Source organism: Argopecten irradians, chromosome 2 (assembly GCF_041381155.1).
Source record: "Argopecten irradians isolate NY chromosome 2, Ai_NY, whole genome shotgun sequence".
Lineage (NCBI taxonomy): Eukaryota > Metazoa > Mollusca > Bivalvia > Pectinida > Pectinidae > Argopecten > Argopecten irradians.
Genome location: NC_091135.1, coordinates 59,585,189 through 59,602,588, shown reverse-complemented (window position 1 = coordinate 59,602,588; position 17,400 = coordinate 59,585,189). Strand labels below are relative to the sequence as shown.

The 17,400-nt window shown below is 35.3% G+C and overlaps 1 protein-coding gene across 1 annotated transcript; it reads right to left on the bottom strand.

The window, feature by feature from the left end:
• Positions 1–7,379: 7,379 nt before the first annotated feature.
• LOC138316754 (uncharacterized) lies at positions 7,380–13,960 on the bottom strand. Its single transcript, XM_069258413.1, has 8 exons — positions 13,898–13,960; positions 12,101–12,244; positions 11,302–11,608; positions 10,207–10,433; positions 10,011–10,084; positions 9,676–9,892; positions 8,376–8,449; positions 7,380–8,236 (listed from the first exon to the last, which is right to left on the bottom strand). Exons 5-8 carry the CDS (start codon positions 10,051–10,053, stop codon positions 7,380–7,382), a joined length of 1,191 nt encoding a protein of 396 aa, XP_069114514.1. The 5' UTR covers positions 10,054–10,084; positions 10,207–10,433; positions 11,302–11,608; positions 12,101–12,244; positions 13,898–13,960.
• Positions 13,961–17,400: the final 3,440 nt, after the last annotated feature.

Genomic DNA, 17,400 nt, shown 5'->3' with positions numbered 1-17,400 from the left:
AATCAATAAAGATAATTGGGAGTTGAGAAGAACTATCATAAATTAGTTAACTTGGCGTGCTGGACTCCACAGGGCCCCTGAGAAGGGAGGCATATAATTTTAACACATTGGCCGTGAAACGTTCCTCCAAAATATATATTTGAAATTAAAATCCTCAATAGGTTTTGAGAAGCAGTTGGAAATGTAAATGGACACAAAAGGGAATGTTTTACCATGTTGGAAAATTTGCGATTAGAAAAGATCAATTGAGAATTTATATTAGATGACCTAATGTAAGCCTACAATGCTGCAAAAATGATGACAATAAGTTAACTTGATATACAATATGAAAAAAAAAAAAAAAAAAAAAAAACCCAGATCAATGCTGTAAAGTCTCGGGTGACCTATATTATAATGCTACGAAATGATAATAATTTGATATAGGATTGAAGATACAACAAAAAGTACAATGCATTAAATTGTACTCTTTTCAAACAAGTACATGTACATTGATGATAAAAACATATGAAGCGTAGGTCTTCGCATTTATTATATATTTTCTAATATTTTAGCTACTTTAAGTATTAAAATACTTCAAAATTAGATTAAGAATACATTTAGACATTTTGGTGATAATAGCACCACACACATTAAGTATTACATTTTGGAGGCATTTCAAATAATACTATTGTACCTAAACGTTGTCGTAGTTAAAATAATGTTATCAAGAAAATATATACATAAGCCATAATTGTATATTATTAGTTGCCACCATTTGGATTATTAAACATGTTCTATAAAGCCAAATCCGTCAAATAGATATTAAGATTACCCGAAGTAGAATTCTAAAAATGGCATTATTGTTTGTTTGATGGAATATATGTGATTCACCGGAGCTGCATATTTTATCCCGGAACAAGATTTTTTGCATGTTCAACAAACATTTACGTGGTGCACACACAGCCAAAATAAATTAATAAATACTTACTAGTTACACCTATTAACTGTGCTAGATGAGTGATTTATAAGTTAGCTAATAAACATAGTTACTTTATTGAATTTGAAATGTTACAAACATAAACACATGTTCCTTATTTAGAGGAAGAAAAAAAAACCATTAAAATAATATGCGTACTATTAAAGATGCTCCACCGCTGACAAATGGTATTTTTTCACTATCAAAAACAGGAGCAGGTGATTTCGTATTTTTCTTCAGTTACAAAAGTTACTTACTTTACACCATTACCACCATAGAAAAGTTTGAGCTTCTAATTTTACTTCAAGTTAAAATTACAAAAAAATAATAAGTTGCATCCCAAAAAACTTCAGTGGCACTATATCCTATATGGAAAGGCAAAATAAATTGTTTTATATTACCTTTTGTGTTAATTAAACATATCTATACACGATTTAAACACCAATTATTGTTCAGGTGATGAATATCATTTATGCTTTGTCGGCGGTGGAGCATCTTTAAAAACAAGATAAAGACATTTTAATAACACTTGGCCCATTTACTTTTTAAAAAATCGATAAAAATTATATATATACCAGAAATAAGTGATAAGTCAATAACCAACATCAACGAATGAAATACTTTTCTTTCAGACTAACATTAATCAGAGAGTAAGATAGTATAAATCTATGTATTGATGTAACGAACATAAAGATAAACACACGTTTTGACTATAGAATTAATTACATTTTGTATGATAATGAGAACAGGGTATGGAAGTGTGATGATGGTGATTGAGGGGACATCATCTGTAGACTGCCGCATTGGTAATATGTAGAACTATGTGTCCTAGGTGGTTACAGCCTCCACAGAACAAGAGAAAAAAATATCATTTAAACAGCAATTTACCCATTATGCAAGGCACATACAGTATTTTATCTTTCAAAATTATAGGAGAGCCGTGCGTAATAAGCTCTGGCGATGTCTCAGGTAGGCAAATAGGTTTTATTAAAGAACAACTGCTAAGTGGTCTTCTACCTCTTTGTTGTGGATATGGACACCTAATGACGAACAAATACGATTCGCTTCCTAACCAATTTTAGGGAAATAGCACAGTAAAAAAGGATAAATAACCGTAATAAATAAATTATAATAATAAACACGCATACATGAACCTAAATACACACCTACGTACATCTACTAAGGAATAACATGATAATTATGACATATTGATAAGAAAATATTGATAAGAAATTCATATAGCAACGACATTGTGAAACCACTCAATGAGACTACATACACAGGGAAGGTATTTGGATTTTGTATAAAATAACAATGAATCACATTCTATAAATATAAGGAACAAAACACGAAAAATCATCTACAGTATACTATATCAAATATTTAGGTAGTATATACTATCGATTGATCTTCAAACCGCACAACTAACATAAACTAAATGATACTCCTGGTTTAAAATCATCTACAACACTCTGATAAGTTCATATTCATGTTGTCGACGCCTCCGGAATAATGCCATGATCAGAATACTTTATTTAGTTATTGTCATATATATAACACAAATTATGTATGTTTAGGTTTTACCATTGATAGTACTGAAGAGCAGCGCCGGGCAGTGTTTTCTCCTTTCTGTAATGACAGTATATATATATATATATATATATATATATAGGCCAAATGAGTAATTATCTCACACAATGTATATGCTTGGGTATATTCTATCACATATTAGTAATTAGCAGTCGCATTTATTGTATAAAATGGTAATTAGTTTGCCCACGATGAATAGGTGAACAGTAGATTAACAGAAAATAAAAATCGACAGATCAAAAAAAACGAAATGAAAAAACAAAATACACACAAAACAAAACCAGTTATTTTTAAGGGAAAAAACCAGCGTCTTTTTTCAGTTAAAGAATAAAAACACGACCCAACGAATACATTCGCCACTTTACATTTGTCTCAACACATATATACTAAGACTCGGTTGTTTTTTCGATAAAACAAATTAATATATACTTTTTAGAATGGAAATCGGTATTAATTCATGAAATGTAGTGTAATTTGATGGATCTTTAATATATAGTTTGTTTGATCTGTCCACAATTACTACATGTGTCATTAGAACACACTAACTTGCGCGTGTAATTTGGGTTTGTAAGAATAACAATAAAAATAGATTGTGTTTTTCGTCTTTATTTAGTTACTTACCTGTAGCTACGTTCCTCCAAACATTTCCTCTATTTTAGAAAGAAGCTTCTTTAACTCTGATCGTAAATCATTTTCTTCGCGTATTACATTATCCTGAAAAATGAAACCGAAATCGAGACTCAAGAGACGCAAATTCTTTCCGTTATTTTTGCAGTATTTATTTATAAATGATATAGATATAATATATAGATTATTTAAAAATTTAAAAGAAGCGTATTTGTCAAGTATGCAATATAATAATATATATATTGCATCGTTTATCTTCAAGATCATGTCATACTTTAAGCAATAATTTGCAGGTTGAATAAAACAAGGGCCCAATGGGCCGAATCGCTCACCTGCTATCTGATAATCATGCATGGTTCATACTTAACAAAAAGGAGAGTGAATAAGAATTTATATCATGCCCAAGCACGTTAGAGGCCCCTAGGCCTCTTGGTTATTAAGAAGAAGAGTCGTTTAAAGATTTTAGCCTTTATGACCCCTGTGGCCTTGAATGAAGGTCAAGGTCATACACGTGAACAAACTTATATTACTAGCCCTTCATCCCAGCATGTCACAGGCCCAATATCACGTCTTTAGGCCTCTTGGTTATGAAGAAGTCTGTTAAAGACTTTCACCTATTTGACCCCTGTGACCTTGAATGAAGGTCAATGTCATACACGTGAACAAACTTATATTACTAGCCCTTCATCCCAGCATGTCACAGGCCCAATATCACGTCTTTAGGCCTCTTGGTTATGAAGAAGTCTGTTAAAGATTTTCACCTATTTGACCCCTGTGACCTTGAATGAAGGTCAATGTCATTCATTTGTTGTTTTTAAATGGAAATGTTGACGCCGGACGGACGACGGACGCCGCAACCATAGCTCATTCGTATCATTTATGGCCTAAAATTTCTACCTCTCAGTTCGCTACGACCATCTTGCATTGTTGTTTCAACAGCTCTATCTTTCGTAAACGTCCCAGACCGATTTCTTAATAATTTACTCTGTTGGTTCGGATGCTGGGATCCCACGGACATGAAGAGGATCGTATACGTTGGTCATCCCCTATTCTGTAATGAATCTGCTGAATTGCGATTTTGCGATATTTATGACGACTCGCACGTTCGTCTGATCTGACATACATCTGTTTGCCTTTGGACCGGCCCAAGAGAATCCACCTAAGTAGAAGATCTCCAACTTTTCTTTTGGCCAACTAAAGACCTCTTGACATATTGGTCATTGCTGGTTGACAACCGCGTCTCAGGCACGTCCCTATCCTTCAGATTCGGTACTACACGATGATCCTCTTCAGATCCCCTTCCAAGCACGTCTCCACATATCCCCCGTTAAAGGTCCCCCTTCACGCCCGCCCCCGCTGATGATTGTGCCACGACGTTTGGGTGCCCGGTGACCATTTCTAGTCCACCGCGTAATACAGTATACTTACAATGGCGTTTAGGGTAGCGTCTTCCGTTGCTAGACCCCCAATGTTCATCACTTTCTAGGATCGTGCGCCCCCCAAGCTAAAGAATTATGCCCGTTGTTTCCCTCTTCCCTTCACCCTTTCGTGACCACCCTTCCACACCTCTCCCTCCTTTGTCGTGGGGTTCTTAGCATTCCCTGAGTTTGCTTTCTTGAACACTTAGACTTTCTCGCTGCACTCTAGCGAACTCGTTCTCCCAAACTCCCCGACTCCTCTCAAGGTTTGGCAGTCGTTTGGTGTCGGACCATATGGATCTAATCATCACCCTCGCCCATAAACGGATTATCTAATCCCCTCCAATATCGGGACTCTCGTTTTCTTCCGACGTGCACGCGCCCCCGTTTCCGTTACTTTACTCTTCTCGCCCGACGGTCACATGATGTGTGGAAGTGTTGCCCATGTCATCGCCTCTACCCCCCCCCCGCCCTGACTGCAAATGTGCTCTTGCTCATGCCGCCATCCGGCTCCTACGCTGTGTGTGCCACATTTCCCTCGTGTATAATGGCCCCCTACTTGCAGTCCAGGCATACTAATATGTCATTGTCCCTGGTGATCGCTAAATGTCCTGCCAACCCACCGTTTCCCCCCCCCCCCCCCGGGGGATCGTTGTCTCTATATTGCTCCAGTTGCCACGCTCGGCTCCTATCAAATCAAATGAGACATCCGGCCCATCACGCCCCCAACACCTCTCTCACAGCCTCTTGCCCCCCCCCCCCCCTCAATCACTTCTGGATAAGCCCTTTCTCCTAAAGGTGAGTGGTGTGCTTACAGAATCTGTGGCATTCATCAACATATCTACACATTTTTCACGCACAAATCCAGCATAACGTCATCTGAATACACTTTCTTGTCAACGGAAAATTGAACACACCCTGGTTACGTTTTCCCTTCAGCATGTCGATGACCTCTCTTCATTTTTGCCTCTCATTTCCGCAACTCTTCAGTCCTACCTACTTGTATTTTTTATTTCAGTGTTTACCCTTCCCTTTCATCTTCCACTTACGGAAAGTGCAGTCACGGTTCAATGTGCTTTCATTAACATACCGAACCACTGTGTAAGAACACTTTGTCATAAAGCTTTTCATGGGGTTGGTGTAGTTTTGTTATCGTGGTAGTACCCTCTTTTTTGAATTTTTCATTTCCTCTTCATGGCCACACACGTAGATTGCAAACCCGGATTAATGTTGGCTTGCTAAGATCTCATATTGATCAAAAATACTTGTGCCTTAAGACTTGACCATTACGTATCCCAGAGATTCGAGTTACTCTTGGTCGGAGGTGTCGCGTTGCTGTGATCTGCATAATATCAGTTGCCATTTCCCAGTTTTCTGCTGTTTATATACAATCGTGCGATTTGTTGAGCTATCATGGGGTCCTCCGTCATCTCAAATCCTTTCTTTCTGGACACTTACTGACTTTTCTCAGTATCTTCTTCGCACAATTATCTCTGTCAAAATTCGTGAAAACTTCTGCCCTTCATACCAGTTTTTATAATGCCTCTCTTTTCTTCAATACATCTTTGACTACCCGAACAACTTGGTCAACGGATCCATTTTTTTTTAAATTCATTTGACTGCAGGTAATCGAAGCATGATTGAGCTTGTGTTTTGCTTCTTGTTTAAGTTGTTGTAATAGAGCTTCTATTTTGCAATCAATGGATCCTGCCCCCCCCCCATGATGATTATGCTTGCGTCGGTATGCTACACCTTGCTCACACGCTTGCATCGCTCGACGTTAAGTAGTACTTTCTACTTCGAGATGTAGTTTTGTCTCCCATTGTCGGTCTGTTTCTGAGAGTATGTGATAGCGCTTGTCCGGTTGGTTTTTTCTGTCCGCTCAATTTTCATCCTTACAAATGGCATCAATGGCAATGATAGGTTAAAAGGCTGATGAAAAATAATATATTATAAAATAAACAAATTTTCCTTGTCGTACCGTTTTTATCATTCGATAGAAATACGAAGAAGTTCTTTATCTCTTTTCGACTCGATTCCATCGGACATACTGCTCGCGATATCCTGATGTATTCAAAAATTGATAATTCGCTTTCAATATATTGAATGAAATAAGAAAGCCTTGGGTCTACACCTTTTTTGTCTTGAAATCGCCGTTCCAAAACACTCGCCTTTCTCTGAAACCATGTCAGCTCTTTTTGTTCGAGCTCCTGCCGAATGAGAACAGTGTGATCTTTTACTGATTTTGGTAGGTTAGTTCTTCTTGTACATACCAGCAAAACACAGTATGTAAAAATACTTTGATCCGATCGGATTGATGCTTCTCGTGCCCGCCTTTCCAGTGTTGCATGGAGGTTTAGTACGCCTTCTTCATCGCAGTTGTCCAATTAAAACTAACGGAGGCTGGCAGAATGCGTTTCCTCATAATTTCTCAGAGAAATTATTTTGATCACAAGTCTGATCTGTGACTTTTTTCACAACGCAACATCGGAACTCATTCGTTTATATCTAGAACCTGTCTTGCTGCTGTCGTGCCTCCAGATCTCAGGTTGATGTATCAAAGTTACAACCGCTACTTTGTCCTCTTCAGTTTTTTTTGCCTACGTACATAAATTTTTTCTAAGTATTCATGCTTTGATCGACGACATATTTGTTCCTCTACCGAACCAATAATTCCACCAACTTGGCTGCTGTCCATGATAGAACGCTTCCTGGACCTTTCTAAACAGCTCCATTTTCTTCGCTTTCATCATTTAAGATGATCACTTTCAATGTTGACTCAATATGTTTCAGGTCACAGAGTTCAAAATGCAAAAAAATGCTTCATCATCTGTTAAAGCAGCATGTGGCTCGACGTCAATTTCTACCACACAACAAGGCGGATTCTTGTCTGATTCAACCACGCGAATAAAGTGAGGAGGTCGTATGCATTTCCATGCAATTTCTATCTGGTCTTCGAAAAAGTAATATCTTATACACTGCTTAATCGCGGTGTTACATTTTTCTCTATCGATTGATATGCCAACAATTTCTCCATTCCACTGGCTATCGTCTGTCAAAGCTCTTATGCCGAAATGAATAGTTCCATTTGTTCTATCATTCATGCATGCTGATGCAAATTGCACAATTTTCTTGGTAATCCATGTTTCCTTATGGCTGTCGTCGTCGTACTCAACGAACAAATGGACTGGATGAATTAGATCATGAATCCTAGTGTGATCAGTTGATACAAGAGCAGATTTTCTGTAGGAACTTGTTACATTAGAAGGCGTATTAAACCTTCGTAGTGTTTCCTTGACTGTAATTCTGGTATCTTCATTATGTTCGGGAGTACATGCGGAGGGTTTTTCAATGTTTTGTACGGCATCCTCCTCTTTAATTAGTTCATCCTTAATAATCATAATAGCCTTTTTCTTCCCGTATGGCATGTCAACAATGTTGGATAAATCAGCAATTTCGAAATGCTTAAAGACATGCCCATTTATTTCGTGTATTTTAAACATTTCTAAGACATCTAGTGTTATGCCAGACTGTAAAAACTTTGGCTCTAGAATGCGACAAAGGTCATCTTCGCTAAAGGAATCCAAAGGCTTACTTGGTATTGGGTGAGCCATCAGCTCTTGACTGTTTTTTTCTTTGGTGATTTCTGTTAAAGTGAAATAACGAAGATTATGTTTTAATATACAGTTATGGGGAATATCATAAACAGACATACGCAAGCCTTTTCAACATATCATTATACAATATGGGATCAGGATGTACAAATATAAACGGCAACATCTTACCTCTGGTGTCTTTTTGTGTCCCACATGCCCCGCGTTCGTCATCTTTTGCTTTTGATAAGTTTTTAAAAAGAGATCTTTTTCAGGTCAAGGATTTCGGAAGGATTTTTTTTTAAATGCTAGACGGCAAACACAAACAAAGAAAATAAGATGTCAGGCATTTTTCAACTAGTAATGATACAACTGTATTGAATTAAATATATATTCTCTGAGTAATATGTATATAGTCGTCTATTTCAGTCTAATGTGTTTACCTCCAGCATAATAATTTGTGCAACTATGGAAACCAACGCTTTCAGAGCAAATGTGTTACTCACTTCTCAAAAACAACCGTTAACATAAGCATCGCCGTTGCATTTGGCAGGTATACTTTTTTTCTACTTTCAAGAATTGATGGCAAATAAATAATCGGTTCTAACCCTTTAGTTTTCCTCGCCATTATAGACAGACTTATAATTTGTAAATAAACACAACGTATTCCTATTCTCTAAAGCCCTTCTTATTGTTGCAATGGAACGGCTTGATGCATATTTGGTCAGCAATAAAGGGAAACTATTGTGTGAAGGGGACTTACTTTACATGAACACACGGTTTAACACCCATCGAAGGGTGAGGTCAAATAGAGGAATTCGTTAAGTTTAACATATATTCTGCTAACTATTTTAAGAATTCAGTTATGTGGTCTCTCTATCTCCCTGGAGGCTGCAGAGTGCCAATGGTTTAAAACCACGGATGAGAGACGTATAAAATAGGAGAAAATACCTAATTCTGTCTTACTTTAGAAAACGTATAATATAATCTTTCTAGAAATAGAGTAATATGATCTTTCGCTCCCTTTAGGATGAGACATGATAATCTCAACCCGAGGGGTAAGATTCTTAATAGCTTAGGAATCCCAAGGGTTGAGATCTCCTGTCTCATCCCAACGAGGATGAATATTCTTTTTCTCTTGCCCTGTGTGAGCACGTGCTAATATCTCACGTAGATTCTCTTTACCCTATGGCGAGACAGAAAAATCTCACACCGGTAAAATTGCGGATATCCCTGTCCGTGGTAAGAGATCGATTTGTACTGAATCGTATCTGTACTATCCTTCGAGAAAGGGTGATTAATTGCAAGTAAACCATCATTATGAACTCCATCTAGGGTAAATATGTAATGTAAATTCATTGTTTTCCTAACAAAAGAGAAAATAATTTATTTCTCCTGAAAAATCACATATGTTTGTTCTGTTTTTGTTTTTGTATAGTTTCTTTGGAGATACTGATATAGGAATTAGGTGGATAATCACAATAAAGGATACATTTCCTTTCCCTCTCGTTTTTCTGCCGTGTATTCAATTGTTGGAAATGTCTCCTGAACAATGGATCGTAGTGAAGATATCTGCAAGTTGATTTCTTTTCCTGCTAAGCAATCCTTTACACCGCTTTCCACTGCAGTCAATGGTACTTCTTTACCACTACATTCACAAAACATCAGCAATAATGCGTTTCTGATCACATCCACATCGGACTTTTGATCTAAAATAAAATCAAACATTGCTACGTGTAATGGGTACGCCACTAATATATCTGAAACATCTGGCGAAATATGTCAATGCGGTATCAGTATTTATGAGCAAATTACCAATTAACTTACCAGTCTTTCCTACTTCTTCGTCCTTTTCTTGATCGTCTTCCATGGATCTCCGAATGATATTTCTGTAGATATATCTAGTTCAGTTAAGAAATAGGAATCTTACGTAAAAGATTATTTCATTTTGAAACAAGATAAACACAGCAGTAAAACATTTAATAAAATATTCACACTGAAAAGAAAAGAAAAAAAAGGATACGTTGGTTCACTTTTGCTGCTGCATGACTCTTCATATTTGACATTTGAGAAAATGCTCTCTACTGATCGTACAAGGAAATTTTCTTCAGTTCGCAAGTCCCTTCCTTCTAAATCAATTATTTGTTGAATATCCTGTTCAAGTTCAGCACAAGTGACATGTCCACCCCTCAGACTCCCGATAGAGTCTCAGTAATTGTTCCTTCACATATTCATAATCTGATTCCCATTCTGCATCGAGAAAAATAAACGAAAAAAATAACGAGGTTTGACTTCGTAATGGATTAAATGTATCGATTCACATTAATTTGGCGCAAAACTGTTCTCGCGTAAATTTTGCAGTGTAGCAGTATATACAATCAACATCAAAATATCTAATAATTATGTTTTAGAGACAGTTTGTATTATTATACCTCACTTTCATTTAGAATGTTCTTCTGATTGGATTAAACTTTAACCTAAATCAAGGAATTCTTTAACCAGAGATTTAGATAGCTTGTTGATGTTGAATATAGCAAATATTGATTTATTTTAATTTTGTTTTAATTTTGATAGGTATAATAAAATGATTATGGCACTATACGTCAGGATACATCTAGAAATGTCGCCCTCAAGAAAATAACTCTTTCCACGGAGACAATTCTAGATGTACGCCTCCACAAAGGGCCATAACTGTATATATATATATCATAGTCTTCCATCGTTTCTCATCTTTTACTATGGCAAGTTGAACTTCAGTTATTATCTAATTATCCTGTACTATGTGGAATCCCCAAATTTATACGTTAAGAATGAACATGCACATACATATCTTGACCCAATGTACCAACAAGAATCACATCAAACCAGAAAAATAATCAAATTCCCCACTTCAAGTAAGTCTTAATTTATTTATTAATTTTGTCAAATTCAGTAAATCCATCAACATTTCGCAACGTTACCTCTAAATTTTTTCGTAAACTTCTTCCTAGAAATGTTCCTAAACCGGAACGACATCACATGCATACGACTATGCATATACGTGAAAACTTGTTTTCTTAGGAATTAACACAAAAAATATATCACTGAAATATCTAAGTGATTATGAATAAATATTTACCTTTCTGGATAGTATCTTCGTCTATGGCCGTAGCGTCCAATTTCGTTTTAACAGGCTGAAGTCCTTCTATATCCAGAACTTCAAGAAAGCCATCATATCCATTTGACTTCCGCTTGATGATTCGAAGGAATTTAGTAATCCTATCTCTAGTTGTGTCTTCCCTCTCAATTCGTTCCCTGTCGTCGTCAGAAATGACTCCTTCCTGATATAAACACGGAAGGATCTGCTGCAGATCCAAATTCTCTCGAAGATATGTTTCATTTTTTCTCAGGACCAACTTACCTCTTTTATCCATCTGAGTGTTGCTCTAGTATTGCATTAAAAAGAATTAAGTACAAAATGTATTTCATTCCTGAATTAATGATTCATAATGAAATATTTTGCAAGCGAATTCTTTATTAGATATTGGCATACCCAAACTACATATATTTTGTTTAACAACACAAATTATTAAATTATGCCAATTTCTTACTATATATTATCCAGCGTCTCAATATGATATAATATTGAAAAAAGTATGAACATCGTTGCATCATGAAGCAAAACCTGTTTAATTAAGTTCAATATTGTCATATAATACGAAAGTTCTTTACAACATATTCATGAAGCACAGGTAACATTGCACTGACATAACACATGTTAATGTACGACTTCGCTAGCCAATGATATTCAGTACGATATACTCTCCTGTTGCAGGTAGAGTATGGTACTGAATATCCTTGACTGGCGAGGTTTGTAAATATGTATACATTGTGTTTTATTTTTACTTGGTACATAACTCTGCCCACTACGTACTCACCTGATATATTGAATTTAAAATGTCAGCGACTTAAGGAATTTGTGTGATGCATTTTCCATCGTCTGCCATTTGTAACCTCCTTATTATCAGTTGTCCAGCCTTCTATAAATACCCATAATGTATATTGATCGGCTGGTTTAGCTCCTGGATAAACAAAAGGTAAAACACCTTTGTACGTAACATACAGAAGATATTGTTGGAACGATTGGTCACATACTTTAATCAATAACTTTTAATCTAGTTTTCCAATTTCATGGATTTGTCTGCACTATGTTTATGAATAATATTAAGAAATACTATTTTATAAAAATAAAATCATGAAAAAAATAAAATAAATATTAATGTATGTAACATTGTCTCTTGACTAATATTTTGAAATAAAATTACATGTGTATACCAACCGACAAAACGACACGGCCTTTTTCAGCGATCGCTCTAAATACAATCATACAATAAGCATAAACTGTGGTCCAATGTTAAAAAAATAAGTCATATAATACTTGATGTGTATGTATTATACTATTTGATTCTACACTACACTAGTCATATTGTTATATATGTATAGTTAGCTGTTCAACCGAATGATACATGCATTGATAATCAATTTAATAGCTGTCACAATCGGAACTTTTGGACTTCATCCAATAAATGTTACTTGTCAAGTATGTATATACAGGCTATGCTATTCGAATAAGATAAGCAGCTATAAAATGTATATATGGATCACTACAACTTATTTCCGATAATTTTCGATAATTATTGCTACATTTACGAATATGTTCTAACCAGGGCGACTTATCCTAATTTTTCGCAAAGGATGCTGACTGCCACGTTGGTTCGAGGTGTAAGTTGGTGAAAACTGCCTGATAGTTTTGCGGTCGGCATTAATATTTCTCATTTGAATATACGACATTTTCATTTTAGGTCAGATTTAACTATCGTATTATATATAAAGTTATATCGTATATGTTAATGGTATAATTCTAGCTTAATAATAGTTTAATAGTTCCGAGGTCGCCGCGATTCTCTCTTGTGATTACTGTACATGTAGACATTATCTCGTCGATACAACAAATAACAGCTGAAATATTCAGAACAGTAATCAATTCTGAGTAAATAAATTTTGTTACAAGCTAATACGTTTTTTGTGTATATGTGTGTTTTTAAAATAATTTTCTACACCAATTAATTATTTTTTGTCGGGACTCGTTACATCTGAAAAGGTTAAAATATATCGATCCCAAATTGGTTTTCTTCGGAAAATATCTACGCTCTCTAAAATTATTGTTATCATTACATGTACATATAAAAGTTATCCTCGTGTGTGTATGTATGTGTAGATAGCGAAATCTTTAGGCACACACAGGAGTCAATCTGCCGTATGAATGAGTTTCGTAGGCGTTGTTGCATTGGGTAACATTTATCGCAATGAGTATACCTCATTGCCTGCCATTAGTAAAGTAAACGTCCTATTCACACCGCCTTCATGTCGAACTTTCTGCAAACACTTTTAATATAATTTATTCATACAGTCGATTTGACCTAAATTCTTCAACATGGATGGAACAGCATATCGGTTAGAATTTAGATGCATTGATAGACACCACATTAAGAATGCAGACAGGCTGCGCAGAAGTGAACGATATTGATTAGCTGAATAATGAAACCTACTTTTCTGGATTATAAATCTGTTCTGATTTGATTACATAATTAAGGGGAATTAATTGATAGAATTACCGTTATGGCTCCTAGCATGTCAGTTATTTAACAACATAATACCTGAACTACCTCACTTACCACTAGAAGGAGGTCTAGCAGGCATTCCATTCCAAAATGATAATACAGGACCTGATCTCGCAATGCACGAGAATCTCATTATATAACGTTATACTTGGAATTTCCTTTTTTGACTTTCACTTTCGGTATCTTAAATATCTCAGATTATCAATAAAAGTGTTCGTGAACAATATTACTTTTGTATAGACGGTTATTTACCTTGGTGAAAGTTTTCGCGATTTGATCTAAAAACGAGGAAATACAATTTTAGTGATTTTAAATTTTCGAGATATGGCTTTAATGGTACAATGTATCTGAATGTTTACATTTCGTTGACCAAATGTTTGCGGTTCCGCGAAAATATCACCACTAGAAAAATCGTAATGTTACCAACGTATCTTTACGTGGCGACTAAATTTCAACTTTTCGTTGCGATTTAATTTTGACCATGTTGTTCTACAATATTTATGCTCAGAGAACGTTTTCGTGGTGACTATTTTTCGCTGCTTCTAATTGCCCACGAAACACGTAAAATTTTATTGTATGTGATATATTTGGTTTGCAGTATATAGCACATGATAAACCTAAAAAGTACCAGCCCTGAAGGGAATATTTCATGTATGGAGTTTTGGGAGGCTGTGTTACATTTTCTTTCATGCCTACGGGTGTAATACTGGCTGGTCTAGGGCAATACATGTACACTCATGTCGCCTGAGGCTGTATTGCATGGCTACCGATGCAATAAAGCCTCGTTACGCCACGGTGTCAACAAAATCTCCATTTCCTCGGTAAAATTTTTAACATTTTTTTCACAAATATGGCTGGTTTTACTATAAAAGATGCAAACAACGGAATTTGTGTTGAAAATATCACGTAATTTTTCATGTATGGAAATTTGACTTCCAGTCGTGGATTTATTCGAATTTTATATCAAAATATCGGAATGTTGCAATAAAACGTATAGGTATGAAAGCCTCGGGTTTTACTACATTTTGTGACCCTCGGGTAGAATATCCCTATCCTTCATATCCACATATGAAAGAGTCTTATATTCTCACCTGCAACAAATGGTTTACATCTAGAGATGACCGTCAATATGACGTAAAATAACAAAATGTTATTCATGTCCATAAAAAAACAAAATGTCATCGGCCCGAGATTTATTCAACTAGTAACAAATCTATTATAACGAATTGTTCATCATAGTCCCATACAATTCGTTAAAGCAAGGTTTTACTGTTGTAGTATATGTATTACATTTAATTGTTTTAACTAGAGATTTCTGGCCACATTTAACGGTCGCATGCTTTAACGGGCTATACAATTGCTTCTTTCTCGTGTCATATTGTCATTTAGGTTTATACCAATCGTGAATATTTTTTTTTCTTCGAAATGAGTAAAAACGGAATAATTAAAGGGGACATAAATAGGTATCGTGGCAAATTGAAATACAGTCCTAGTATCAGAAATGTACATATGTAATAAGTAGAATACCCATTGTCTCTTTTCTGTTATATTTCATCACGTGAGGTGCAAACTTTGATATTTTTCACTCGTGCGACAATGTTTCTACCCCATTCGATGTAATATAACTTCGTCAAGAAACAAAGGATATACTTTGTATATTGTACTTGTAAGTAAAATTATAGACAAACAAAAATCATTGAGGTGAAAATGTGATTTCGCAGGTTAACTTAAAATCGATGTGACAGTCATGTTGTGTGTTTTAGACTATAGATATCTGGCCACATTCAACGATCGCTTGTTTTTGCCTTGTCACATTGCAATTTAGTTTTATGCAAAGCGATCATAAGTGTCCTTATTTGTATTATCTCTTTTTATGCATTAACGATTTTTAATATTGGTTCAACAAATTATCGTCGATTTAATTTCCTGAAGTTTTTGTTTTGCTAAATACGACTGTTGTAATCATATACCCTTACTGGTAAGGCTGTATGCAACATGCAAGAGGCTTTGTTAACCACTTCAGATCAGTAACAACTTATATCGAGAATGAGAAACATACCGAGAAAATACGAAACACATAAAACATTATTAATAAAAGAACTTTATTACAGATACATACAATGTATCTCTTTATATAAATTATAAATGAAATATAACCACTCGCGTGTTATTGGATTTTCTTTAAATCACAACTGCATGTATTACAAAGCAACCTGTATTGTAAATACACAACTAAATATTCTTTTGCATGCACAAATTTCATTAAGTATCATAAGTAATACAAGGACACAAGATTTAATGCTTCCATTTGTCAATTTTGTTACTCATAACAGTTTTGGGTAACACAATATTCTCGATATGGTATACAAACATAATACTGTAGTCCAATACATGTGTACTAGATTTCAAAAAAGTTTTCTTTATAAAAATATTGTTTAAATTAATTTGAAATACGGGGCGTGATTATTTTTTAAAAATCGATTTGAAATCAATATAGTTGAAATTCATATTGTTATATCAGATGCAAAATAGCCTCAGCTATTGGAAACAAAATGTAATACATTCTGAGATTGATACAGTTCTCTGGTAACGCACTACCCTGTTGAATCAAGTATATTGTTCACGCCCATGGCAACAGCATATTGTATGAAAAGTTACATTTCCCAATGCGTCGTCGTATCTTATCGAAATAACACATTTATAGGAAATCAAACGTTAATCTGAAATGTATGATACAGTTGTAATGTGTGCTTTATCTAAAATATTTTATTTAATTTCTATTTTGATTTATGAATAGACAGTATGAAAAATGAGTGAAAGTTGTGATACTATTATGTGAATGAATCGTGTGTCAGTGGTGTGGTGAGTGACAGTCCTCCTGTGTAAGGACATCATATTTCTGAAGGAAGACCCCGTGGCCCCAACGTTAGCAGCCTTAGAATGTTTACATGGTGAAGTACATGTTTTTGTCTCTGTTGTAAGTAAATGATATTATTTCTGGTGCCAAGCTATGCCGACATCGGTATAGATTAAACACACCTATTGATACAATAATATATACTTATATATATATTTAAAACACTTCAACTACGTATTGCATTAACGTATCATATCATGCATCCTCGATACGGCAGGTGTTCTGATCACTTACGATCTCGACACCCGTTGACTATCTCATAATAAAACTGCAGGCAACAAAACAGAACAGGCAATTTATTCTGTTAATGCACACCAAAATATCCGTATAACGGTATACTGTGGTTGACTGTATGGCTTTGAAGTTGGGCGTCGCTCTCTCTGTAGTCTTCAAAGGAAATTTTTGCAGGTCTGTAATTGGTTCAGTTTTTTCCTTTGAGCTGCCTTCAGTTTCTCTATGAGATAGTCAATGGGTGTAGAGATCGTAAGTGATCGGAACCCTTGGAATATCGAGGATGCATATATTGTCGTATTATTTTAAATACTTCAACTAATGCACTACAGTACGAGTAAAATATTATATGGTATCTCTGTTTATATTCTTTTTGTGCTTGTAAATATTTCATCATTTCATTTCATTT

Coding starts and splice junctions, on each gene's coding strand:
- LOC138316754 (XM_069258413.1), bottom strand. CDS start 10,053: ATGGAAGACGATCAAGAAAAGGACGAAGAAGTAGGAAAGACTG. Junction 8,450..9,675: donor AAACGAGAGGGAAAGGAAAT/GTATCCTTTATT, acceptor GACCTGAAAAAG/ATCTCTTTTTAAAAACTTAT. Junction 8,237..8,375: donor GACACAAAAAGACACCAGAG/GTAAGATGTTGC, acceptor TCACTTTAACAG/AAATCACCAAAGAAAAAAAC.